The sequence below is a fragment of the Ipomoea triloba genome, chromosome 1, assembly GCF_003576645.1.
Source record: "Ipomoea triloba cultivar NCNSP0323 chromosome 1, ASM357664v1".
Lineage (NCBI taxonomy): Eukaryota > Viridiplantae > Streptophyta > Magnoliopsida > Solanales > Convolvulaceae > Ipomoea > Ipomoea triloba.
Genome location: NC_044916.1, coordinates 18,016,339 through 18,027,924, shown reverse-complemented (window position 1 = coordinate 18,027,924; position 11,586 = coordinate 18,016,339). Strand labels below are relative to the sequence as shown.

Genomic DNA, 11,586 nt, shown 5'->3' with positions numbered 1-11,586 from the left:
AATGGAGTAAAGTATTTGAATGGAGAGGACCGACATATACTCCAGTTACCTATGAGTTNTGTGGATGTATATAAGTCAGAGAATTAATTAGAGAGAAATATTTTGATCCGAGCGTGCTATGGGAATTTGGGTTTGAAGACATGTTAAATCGGTTGCCAAGACACCCGCAATGGAGTAAAGTATTCTAATGGAGAGCATCGACATATACTCCGGTTACCTATGAGTTTCTTGCTTGAGATGTGTCCCACTAAAACATTAGGTTCCCTATGCGTGGAGTTCAGACTTACATTTCCGTATTTTTAATGCACTGTACCGCATTTTTTAGGAAATGGGAAGAACCAAAGAGCAAGCCTTGAAATAGAATTATGAGGAAGCAAGCACAAGCCGAACAATGGCAAGAGTAGAACCACCACCTCCAGCACCACAAGTTGAACCTAATGCAAGAGGAACAAGGGTACTCCGAGGCTTAACTCATGAACAATTGGCGCTTTTGGATGTGTATAAGTCAGAGAATTTAATTGGAGGGAAATACTTTGATCCGAGAGTGCTAAGGTAATTTGGGTTTGAAGACATGGTAAATCGACAACCGCAATTGCGCAAAGTATTCGAATGCAGATGAGCGACATATACTACGGTTACCAATGAGTTTCTTGCTTGAGATGTGTCCCACTAAAACATTAGGTTCCCTATGCGTGAACTTCAGACTTACATTTCCTTATTTTTCTTGCACTTTACCGCTTTTTTTAGGAAATAGAAAGAACCAAACAGCAAGCCTAGAAATGAAATTATGAAGAAGCAAGCACAAGGAGAACAATGGCAATAGTAGAACCACCACCTCCACCACCACAAGTTGAACCTAATGCAAGAGGAATAACGGTCTTCCGAGGCTTAACTCATGAACAATTGGCGCTTGTGGATATGTATAAGTCAGAGAATGCAATTGGAGGGAAATACTTTCATCCGAGCGTGCTAAGGGAATTTGGGTTTGAAGACAAGGTAAATCGGTTGCAAAGACACCCGAAATGGAGCCAAGTTTTCGAATGGAGAGGACCGACATATACTCCGGTTACCTATGAGTTTTTGCTTGAGATGTGTCCCACTAAAACATTAGGTTCTCTATGCGTGGAGTTCAGACTTACATTTCCTTATTTTTCATGCACTTAACCGCATTTTTTAGGAAATGGGAAGAACCAAAGAGCAAGCCTTAAAATGGAATTATGAGGAAGCAAGCACAAGCCGAACAATGGCAAGAGTAGAACAACCACCTCCACCACCACAAGTTGAACCTAATGCAAGAGGAACAACGGTCCTCCGAGGCTTAACTCATGAACAATTGGCGCTTGTGGATGTGTATAAGTTAGAGAATTTGATTGGAGGGAAAAACTTTGATCGGAGAGTGCTAAGGGAATTTGGGTTTGAAGACATGGTAAATCGGTTGCCAAGACACCTGCAATGGAGTAAAGTATTTGAATGGAGAGGACCGACATATACTCCAGTTACCTATGAGTTACTTGCTTGAGATGTGTCTCACTAAAACATTAGGTTCTCTATGCGCGGAGTTCAGACTTACATTTCCTTATTTTTCATGCACTTTACCGCTTTTTTTAGGAAATGGGAAAAACCAAAGCGCAAGCCTAGAAATGGAATTATGAGGAAGCAAGCACAAGGAGAACAATGGCAAGAGTAGAACCACCACCTCCACCACCACAAGTTGAACCTAATGCAAGAGGAGCAACGGTCTTCCGAGGCTTAACTCATGAACAATTGGCGCTTGTGGATGTGTATAAATCAGAGAATGCAATTGGAGGGAAATACTTTCATCCGAGCGTGCTAAGGGAATTTGGGTTTGAAGACATAGTAAATCGGTTGCTAAGACACCCGAAATGGAGCAAAGTATTCGAATGGAGAGGACCGACATATACTCCGGTTACCTATGAGTTTTTGCTTGAGATGTGTCCCACTAAAACATTAGGTTCCCTATGCGTGGAAGTTCAGACTTACATTTCCTTAGTTTTCATGCACTTTACCGCTTTTTTTAGGAAATGGGAAGAACCAAAGAGCAAGCCTAGAAATGGAATTATGAGGAAGCAAGCACAAGGAGAACAATGGCAAGAGAAGAACCACTACCCTTCCGGGGCTTAACTCATGAACAATTGGCGCTTGTGGATGTATATAAATCAGAGAATGTAATTGGAGGGAAATACTTTAATCCGAGCGTGCTAAGGGAATTTGGGTTTGAAGACATGGTAAATCGGTTGCTAAGACACCCGAAATGGAGCAAAGTATTCGAATGGAGAGGACCGACATATACTCCGGTTACCTATGAGTTTATTGCTTGAGATGTGTCCCACTAAAACAATAGGTTCCCTATGCGTGGAGTTCAGACTTACATTTCCTTATTTTTCATGCACTTTACCGCTTTTTTTAGGAAATGGGAAGAACCAAAGAGCAAGCCTTGAAATGGAATTATGAGGAAGCAAGCACAAGCCGAACAATGGCAAGAGCAGAACCACCACCTCCACCACCACAAGTTGAACCTAATGCAAGAGGAACAAGGGTCCTCCGAGGCTTAACTCATGAACAATTGGCGCTTGTGGATGTGTATAAGTCAGAGAATTTAATTGGAGGGAAATACTTTGATCCGAGCGTGCTAAGGGAATTTGGGTTTGAAGACATGGTAAATCGGTTGCTAAGACACCCGCAATGGAGCAAAGTATTCGAATGGAGAGGACCGACATATACTCCGGTTACCTATGAGTTTTTGCTTGAGATGTGTCCCACTAAAACATTAGGTTCCCTATGCGTGGAGTTCAGACTTACATTTCCTTATTTTTCATGCACTTTACCGCTTTTTTTTAGGGAATTCGAAGAACCAAAGAGCAAGCCTAAAAAGGGAATTATGAGGAAGCAAGCATAAGGAGAACAATGGCAAGAGCAGAACCACTACCTCCACCACCACAAGTTGAACCTAATGCAAGAGGAACAAGTGTCTTCCGAGGCTTAACTCATGAACAATTGGCGCTTGTGGATGTGTATAAGTTAGAGAATGTAATTGGAGGGAAATACTTTAATCCGAGCGTGCTATGGGAATTTGGGTTTGAAGACATGGTAAATCGGTTGCCAAGACACCCGCAATGGAGTAAAGTATTCGAATGGAGAGCATCGACATATACTTCGGTTACCTATGAGTTTCTTGCTTACGATGTGTCCCACTAAAACATTAGGTTCCCTATGCGTGGAGTTCAGACTTAAATTTCCTTATTTTTCATGTACTTTACCGCTTTTTTTAGGAAATGTGAAGAACCAAAGAGCAAGCCTTGAAATGGAATTATGAGGAAGGAAGCACAAGCCGAACAATGGCAAGAGCAGAACCACCACATCCACCACCACAAGTTGAACCTAATGCAAGAAGAACAAAAGTCGTTCGAGGCTTAACTCATGAACAATTGGCACTTGTGGATGTGTATAAGTCATAGAATTTAATTGGAGGTAATACTTTGATCCGAGAGTGCTAAGGTAATTTGGGTTTGAAGACATGGTAAATCGACAGCCGCAATTGCGCAAAGTATTCGAATGCAGATGAGCGACATATACTACGGTTACCAATGAGTTTCTTGCTTGAGATGTGTCCCACTAAAACATTAGGTTCCCTATGCGTGAACTTCAGACTTACATTTCCTTATTTTTCATGCACTTAACCGCTTTTTTTAGGAAATGGGAAGAACCAAAGAGCAAGCCTTGAAATGGAATTATGAGGAAACAAGCACAAGCCGAACAATGGCAAGAGCTGAACCACCACCTCCACCACCACAAGTTGAATCTAATGCAAGAGGAACAAGGGTCCTCCGATGCATAACTCATGAACAACTGGCGCTTGTGGATGTGTATAAGTCAGAGAATTTAATTGGAGGGAAATACTTTAATCCGAGCGTGACATGGTAAATGAACAACCGCAACTGAGCAAAGTATTCGAATGGAGAGGACCAACATATACTACGGTTACCTATGAGTTTCTTGCTTGAGATGTGTCCCACTAAAACATTAGGTTCACTATGCGTGGAGTTCAGACTTACATTTCTTTATTTTTCATGCACTTTACCGCTTTTTTTACGAAATGTGAAGAACCAAAGAGTAAGCCTTGAAATGGAATTATGAGGAAGCAAGCACAAGGAGAACAATGGCAAGAGTAGAACCACTACCTCCACCACCACAAGTTGAACCTAATGCAAGAGGAACAAGTGTCTTCCGAGGCTTAACTCATGAACAATTGGCGCTTGTAGATGTTTATAAGTCAGAGAATGTAATTGGAGGGAAATACTTTAATCCGAGCGTGCTAAGGGAATTTGGGTTTGAAGACATGGTAAATCGGTTGCTAAGACACCAATTTGGGTTTGAAGACATGGTAAATCGGTTGCTAAGACACCCGAAATGGTTTGAAGACATGGTAAATCGGTTGCTAAGACACCCGAAATAGAGCAAAGTATTCGAATGGAGAGGACCGACATACACTTCGGTTACCTATGAGTTTTTGCTTGAGATATGTCCTACTAAAACATTAGGTTCACTATGCGTGGAGTTCAGACTTACATTTCCTTATTTTTCATGCACTTTACCGGTTTTTTTAGGAAATGGGAAGAACCAAGGAGCAAGCCTTGAAATAGAATTATGAGGAAGCAAGCACAAGCCGAACAATGGCAAGAGTAGAACCACCACCTCCACCACCACAAGTTGAACATAATGCAAGAGGAACAAGGGTACTCCGAGGCTTAACTCATGAACAATAGGCGCTTGTAAATGTATATAAGTCAGAGAATTTAATTAGAGGGAAATATTTTGATCCGAGCGTGTTATGGGAATTTGGGTTAAAAGACATGGTAAATCGGTTGCCAAGACACCCGCAATGGAGTAAAGTATTCGAATGGAGAGCATCGACATATACTTCGGTTACCTATGAGTTTCTTGCTTACGATGTGTCCCACTAAAACTTTAGGTTCCCTATGCGTGGAGTTCAGACTTACATTTCCTTATTTTTCATGCACTTTACCGCTTTTTTTAGGAAATGGGAAGAACCAAAGAGCAAGCCTTGAAATAGAATTATGAGAAAGCAAGCACAAGCCGAACAATGGTAAGAGCAGAACCACCACTTCCACCACCACAAGTTAAATCTAATGCAAGTTGAACAAGGGTCCTACGAGGCATAAATCATGAACAATTAGCGCTTGTAGATGTATATAAGTCAGAGAATTTAAATAGAGGAAAATACTTTTATCCGAGCGTGCTATGGGAATTTGGGTTTGAAGACATGGTAAATCGGTTGCTGAGACACCCGAAATGGATCAAAGTATTCGAATGGAGAGGACCAACATATACTCCGGTTACCTATGAGTTTCTTGCTTGAGATGTGTCCCACTAAAACATTAGGTTCCCTATGCGTGGAGTTCAGACTTACATTTCCTTATTTTTCATGCACTTTAATACTTTTTTTAGGAAATGGGAAGAACCAAAGAGTAAGCCTTGAAATGGAATTATGAGGAAGCAAACACAAGCCGAACAACGGCAAGAGTAGAACCACCACCTCCACAACCACAAGTTGAACCTAATGCAAGAGGAACAAGGGTACTCCGAGGCTTAACTCATGAACAATTGGCGCTTGTAAATGTATATAAGTCAGAGAATTTAATTAGAGGGAAATATTTTGATCCGAGTGTGTTATGGGAATTTGGGTTTGAAGACATGGTAAATCGGTTGCCAAGACACCCGCAATGGAGTAAAGTATTCGAATGGAGAGCATCGACATATACTTCGGTTACCTATGAGTTTCTTGCTTACGATGTGTCCCACTTAAACATTAGGTTCCCTATGCGTGGAGTTCAGACTTAAATTTCCTTACTTTTCGTGGAGTTTACCGCTTTTTTTAGGAAATAGAAAGAACCAAAGAGCAAGGCTTGAAATGGAATTATGAGGAAGCAAGCACAAGCCGAACAATAGCAAGAGTAGAACCACCACCTTCACCACCACAAGTTGAACCTAATGCAAGAGGAACAAGGGTCCTCTGAGGCTTAACTCATGAACAATTGGCGCTTGTAGATGTATATAAGTTAGAGAATTTAATTAGAGGAAAATACTTTGATCCGAGCGTGCTATGGGAATTTGGGTTTGAAGACATGGTAAATCGGTTGCTAAAACACCCGAAATGGATCGAAATATTCGAATGGAGTGGACCAACATATACTCCGGTTACCTATGAGTTTCTTGCTTGAGATGTGTCCCACTAAAACATTAGGTTCCCTATGCGTGGAGTTCAGACTTACATTTCCTTATTTTTAATGCACTTTACCGCTTTTTTAGGAAATGGGAAGAACCAAGGGGCAAGCCTTGAAATAGAATTATGAGGAAGCAAGCACAAGCCGAACAATGGCAAGAGTAGAACCACCACCTCCACCACCACAAGTTTAACCTAATGCAAGAGGAACAAGGGTCCTCCGAGGCTTAACTCATGAACAATTGGCGCTTGTAGATGTATATAAGTCAGAGAATTTAATTAGAGGAAAATACTTTGATCCGAGCGTGCTAAGGGAATTTGGGTTTGAAGACATGGTAAATCGGTTCATAAGACACCCGAAATGGATCAAAGTATTCGAATGGAGAGGACCAACATATACTCCGGTTACTTATGAGTTTTTTGCTTGAGATGTGTACCACTAAAACATTAGGTTCCCTATGCGTGGAGTTCAGACTTACATTTCCTTATTTTTAATGCACTTTACCGCTTTTTTTAGGAAATGGGAAGAACCAAAGAGCAAGCCTTGAAATAGAATTATGAGGAAGCAAGCACAAGCCAAACAATGGCAAGAGTAGAACCACCACCTCCACCACCACAAGTTGAACCTAATGCAAGAGGAACAAGGGTCCTCCGAGGCTTAACTCATGAACAATAGGCGCTTGTAGATGTATATAAGTCAGAGAATTTAATTAGAGGAAAATACTTTGATCCGAGCGTGCTATGGGAATTTGGGTTTGAAGACATGGTAAATCGGTTGTTAAGACACCCGAAATGGATCAAAGTATTCGAATGGAGAGGACTAACATATTGATGCGACCCAAATGTAACCAATAAATGATTCATTGAAAGTCTCGAGTGGCCCGGTAACAATATTCCAATCAAGGAAGATAATCAGACTTCAATATCAGATCAAATTTCCCGGTGTGAAATTATTTGCAAGATGTATTTTTTTTAGGTGGGAAACTAGTTTGCAAGAATTGTATTTTTTTTATTATTTTTGGGTGGAAATTACTTTTGCAAAATGTTGTATTTTTAATTTTGGGTGGGAAATTATTTTGTATTTTAATTTTGGGTGGGGAATTATTTTGTATTTCTAATTTTGGGTGGGAATTACATTTACAAAGTTGTAATTTTTTATTTTGGTGGGATTAGTGACCTAGAATATTTAATACCTTATTTTCCCCTATAAATACCCCATAAACCCAATGGTTTGACACACCTTGTAAGAATTCAATTTGAGTGAAATTTCTCTCTTTTCTTTGCATGAGAAGTGCATTGAAGTTTAGGTTGTTTGTGAGAAGCATTCAATCTTGGTAGGCTAGTGAGAAGCTAGTTTATCCCCTTATCTTGTTCTTTATATTCACACACATATCCAAAAAACCCAAAAAGAATACTATTACTCATATTGAGAGTATTATTTGTTAGTTTGGTGAGACATTTGTAGAGTTGGGATCTCAAAATCCAAGAGTCTACAAGGTAAGATCCTCTTTTGGACACGAAAGGTTCTTGAGTGATTCCTTGAGTGTGCACTTATTGCGGGAAGCAATCCGTGTACGCATCACATATACTCCGGTTACCTATGAGTTTCTTGCTTGAGATGTGTCCCACTAAAACATTAGGTTCCCTAGCAGTTGATGCAAAATCTGCAACAGCTGACGCAGATCACACAGCTTCTGGGTAACGCGAATGTTCAAAACAACCAACGCGGGCAGTCGGATCTCGTTAGGAGGGTGGCGGGGCAGCACCCACCCTTTTTTGCCGGGCAGGAGGATCCCGTGGTCCTCGAAGAGTGGATAAGAGCCTTCGATAAGATCCTGGAAGTGGTGGAATGTCCACCAGGCAAGCAAGCGGAGATGGCTAGCTTTTATCTGCACGAGGAGGCTGATCTCTGGTGGATCCATGAAGGGTCGGCAATGAGGCAGGAGTCGGGCTTCGGTTGGGAATCCTTTAAGGACAAGATGCGCGCCCGTTTCTATCCCGCGCATGTGAAGGCTGCTATGCAGGAAGAGTTCCTACACCTCAAGCAGGGATCGCGGACTGTGCAGGAATACCACAAGCGCTTCTTGGAGTTAGCTCGCTTTGCTCCGACATTGGCCCCCACAAAGGAGAGAAGGATCGATAGATTTGTAGCTGGGCTGAATTTGGACACTCGTATGGCGCTGGTCGTGTTCAAATTCCAGACAATGAGTGAGGCCTACAGTAGTGCAGCGGATCACTACCGCGTGTTGACCATCCGACGAGGAGCACAAGACAGCTCTAAGAGGCCGGGAGAGGGTGGTACACCCGACCCCAAGAGGCATAGACCTGGAGGCTCCGGTTCAGGAGGAATTTTTCAGAAGGGTGGTGCTAACAGTGGAGGTGCTTCCCACCCTAGCCTGGGGCAAGGACCGAGGGGTGACGTAATCCGAGAGCGGCACTTCTACTGTAGGAGGTGTGGGAAAGACCACCCAGGGAAGAACTGTGAAGGGTTTTTGGTTGAGTGTTTTAGTTGCGGTCAGTGAGGGCACAGAGCTTATGAGTGCATCTCCCGGAAGGGAGGATCATCCTAGTCCAGACCAAGTGTGACCCCAGGAACCCCGATGGCAACCCGATCTTTCAAGGAGCCCGAGGGTAGTGGTGGGAGCAAGCCGAGTGGAGGCCGAGTGCAGCAAGCTGGGCCACAGCAGAAGAAGATCTTTGTGATGGGTCGGACCCAAGCAGAGGCTAGTGGGCTTAATGAAGGTAATCTCCGAGCCTAATCTCTAAATTACTTGGCATATAGTTGCTTTAGGACCTTTTTCTCTAAGGTGCATATAGATATTTAGACCTTTAAGCGACCCTTAGGCGATCTTTCGTTAGCTAGGGAACGTTTAGGTAGTAAGTTCAAAGATCCCATCTCGTGGGATGCGATCAAGAAGTTCGTGAAGTCAGGACCGAGAAAACAAAAAGGGGAAAAGAAGGGACCAAGCAAGGAGAAGACTGATGTTCATGCTGACACTCGAACCCGCATTCAAGGACTAGTGGCAGAGGGACCGAACCATCCAACCGTGCTAACTCGTTAGTTTTAGGTCGCAAGATCGCGTTTTGTTGCTGTTTCGGATAAGCGTGGCCGAGAGGATAGGGTGAGCGGAGCAGGGCACTCCATTAATATACTTCGGGCGTGCATGCGGAAGGAGACGACAGACCAACGTCTTCCGTTAGACGGTTCCGCTAAAAGAAGTATGGTGAACTGACGGGCCAGGGTACTCCGTTGAAGGGTTCCACAAGGTGGGAGGGTACATGCGTCATTTCCCATTTCCACTTGGATTAAAACCCTATATCTTGATCAATCGGCACCTTTTGTTCCGTCCTTCTCCCCCGTAGCAGCGAACAGTCCAGGGTTCTCCGTGGATCTTCTCCGTCAACGAAGCAGACTAGTTCTTCGTCTATCGCTGACAACACACACCAGTGCATCTCTTCTTTGTTTCTGGTTCATCCCTACCATAGCAGGTGGTTCAGTGGGCAACAGTTGTAACATGCCAAGAAGAAATCAGGCTGGAGAAGGTGAAGGTCAAAGAAACATTCAATATTCCATTATCGATGGTAAGGCTCTTGACCCATTACATTTCTCGCCTGAACTCGTGAACATGCTAAATTTTCAAGGCTTGTTGGAACAATTCCTGCGGATTGAGAACGTAGTTTATCCCAACTTGGTCCATCAGTTTTATCAGAATATGAAGGTCAAGAAAGTCAACCAAGTGCCTGTTCTCACTTCGATAGTGAAGGGCGTAAAGATTACCTTTGACCCTCCTAGACTTGCTAGATTACTCAGTTTGCCGTTAGGAGGTGTGAGTTAGTATGAGCGTCACCAATGGATTGAGACGCAGGAGGTGGGTTTCCGAGATTATTTGCGGTATATGATGGGGCGAGATGAGGGCATCACGTTGGATGCCAGGCCTATTAAGCATGACCTGACTAGCGAGCAAAGGATTTTGACCTTGCTAGTAGGAGAGAGTTTGTTACCGAACAGGAACAACAGTAAGGAGGTAGCAGGGATGGAGTGTACCTTTGCATATTTTCTGAAGCATTGAGTTAAGTTTGACTTGCCCAGTTTGATGATCTCTCATAAGGAGTTCTGCAAGACGGCCAAGCATCGCAACCGACCCTATGGGATGATTCTGAGTTGGATCTTTCAGAGGAAGAGGGTGAATGTGACTGGGGAGCTAGCTAGGCAGCCGGTTCATAGCACTTTCAATGCGCCAAGTCTACAGTACTGTGGGTTGTTTCAAGTGGAAGGGAATGAGTATGTCACGGCTCACGAGTTGAGCAGGATGCCAACGGATGAGAGCAGGGAGCTTATAGAGCGCTTCCACATTCCCTACAAAAGGTTGAGAGGATTGGTCGCGCCTCAACAGGCCAGACAAGCGGATGACGATGAGGAGAACGCCGAGTCTGAGGAAGAGTCTGAGGAGGAGGAGGAGTCTGAGGATGAGATTGACCGAGAGCATCGGAGGAAGGAGCAGCATGACCCTATGGCTTCAGCACTGCCAGTTGACCCTGTACTTCTACAGTTGCAGGAGATGCATCGGATGGTGGAAGCTAGGTTCATCGAGGCCAAGCTAGGCATTAAGGTTCCGCCCGAGTATCAGCACCCTTATCCTTTTCATGGTCTAGGCAGTTCATCACAGGGAGGCCACCCAGGTTAGTTGGGAGTTTTTCATGCTCGTGATAGCTTCATATTAGAAACCCTTTATTTGACCTAGGTGAGTAGTTAGTTTAGTTCTTGCATGCTATGCATGGGTTGGGTAAGTTAGGAGGTTAAGAGTTAGTGGTGTAGTATGTTCTTAAGTTGGTTGAGCAATCCTTTTCTTTAACCTTCGATCAATTCCTTGTTTCCTTGAACCGTTCCGTTTCAGGTTTCCGTGAGCTATGAGCTTTGGGGGCGAAGCTCCTTTTAAGGGGGGTAGAGTGTAACACCCCATAAATTCGTTCAAGCCTTGAGACCGGTAATCGTTTCCGCCGGATGATTCATTTGATTTAATTGGGCTTAGTCTTTCCAATTGATATATATATATATATATATATATATATATATATATATATATATATATATTTCTCGAAACCGGAATTAATTATTTTATTCACAAGCCCAGTTCTTGATTTAATCCTTGTAAGGGATTTATTCTAATTTGGATCCTTACAATTCTTTTAAGTAAGAGTATTTATATGATGGCCCAATTCCTTATGCTAATATATATATTGTCTACACTAAATTCCTAATGTTATGGGCTTTCTCCTCATTCTATGTATTCATCTATTTAAGAGATAAATTGTTTGGCCCAATG

General features: G+C 42.9%; 1 protein-coding gene across 1 annotated transcript; it reads left to right on the top strand.

Annotated features, from left to right (window-relative positions):
* The first annotated feature begins 7,917 nt into the window (after positions 1 to 7,917).
* Positions 7,918 to 8,784, top strand: LOC116009596. The gene has a single exon (XM_031248765.1). It carries the CDS (start codon positions 7,918 to 7,920, stop codon positions 8,782 to 8,784), a length of 867 nt encoding a protein of 288 aa, XP_031104625.1.
* The last annotated feature ends 2,802 nt before the right edge of the window (positions 8,785 to 11,586 follow it).

Excerpts from the sequence above, each read along its gene's own strand:
- LOC116009596 (XM_031248765.1), top strand. The coding sequence starts at position 7,918 with ATGCAAAATCTGCAACAGCTGACGCAGATCACACAGCTTCTGGGTAAC.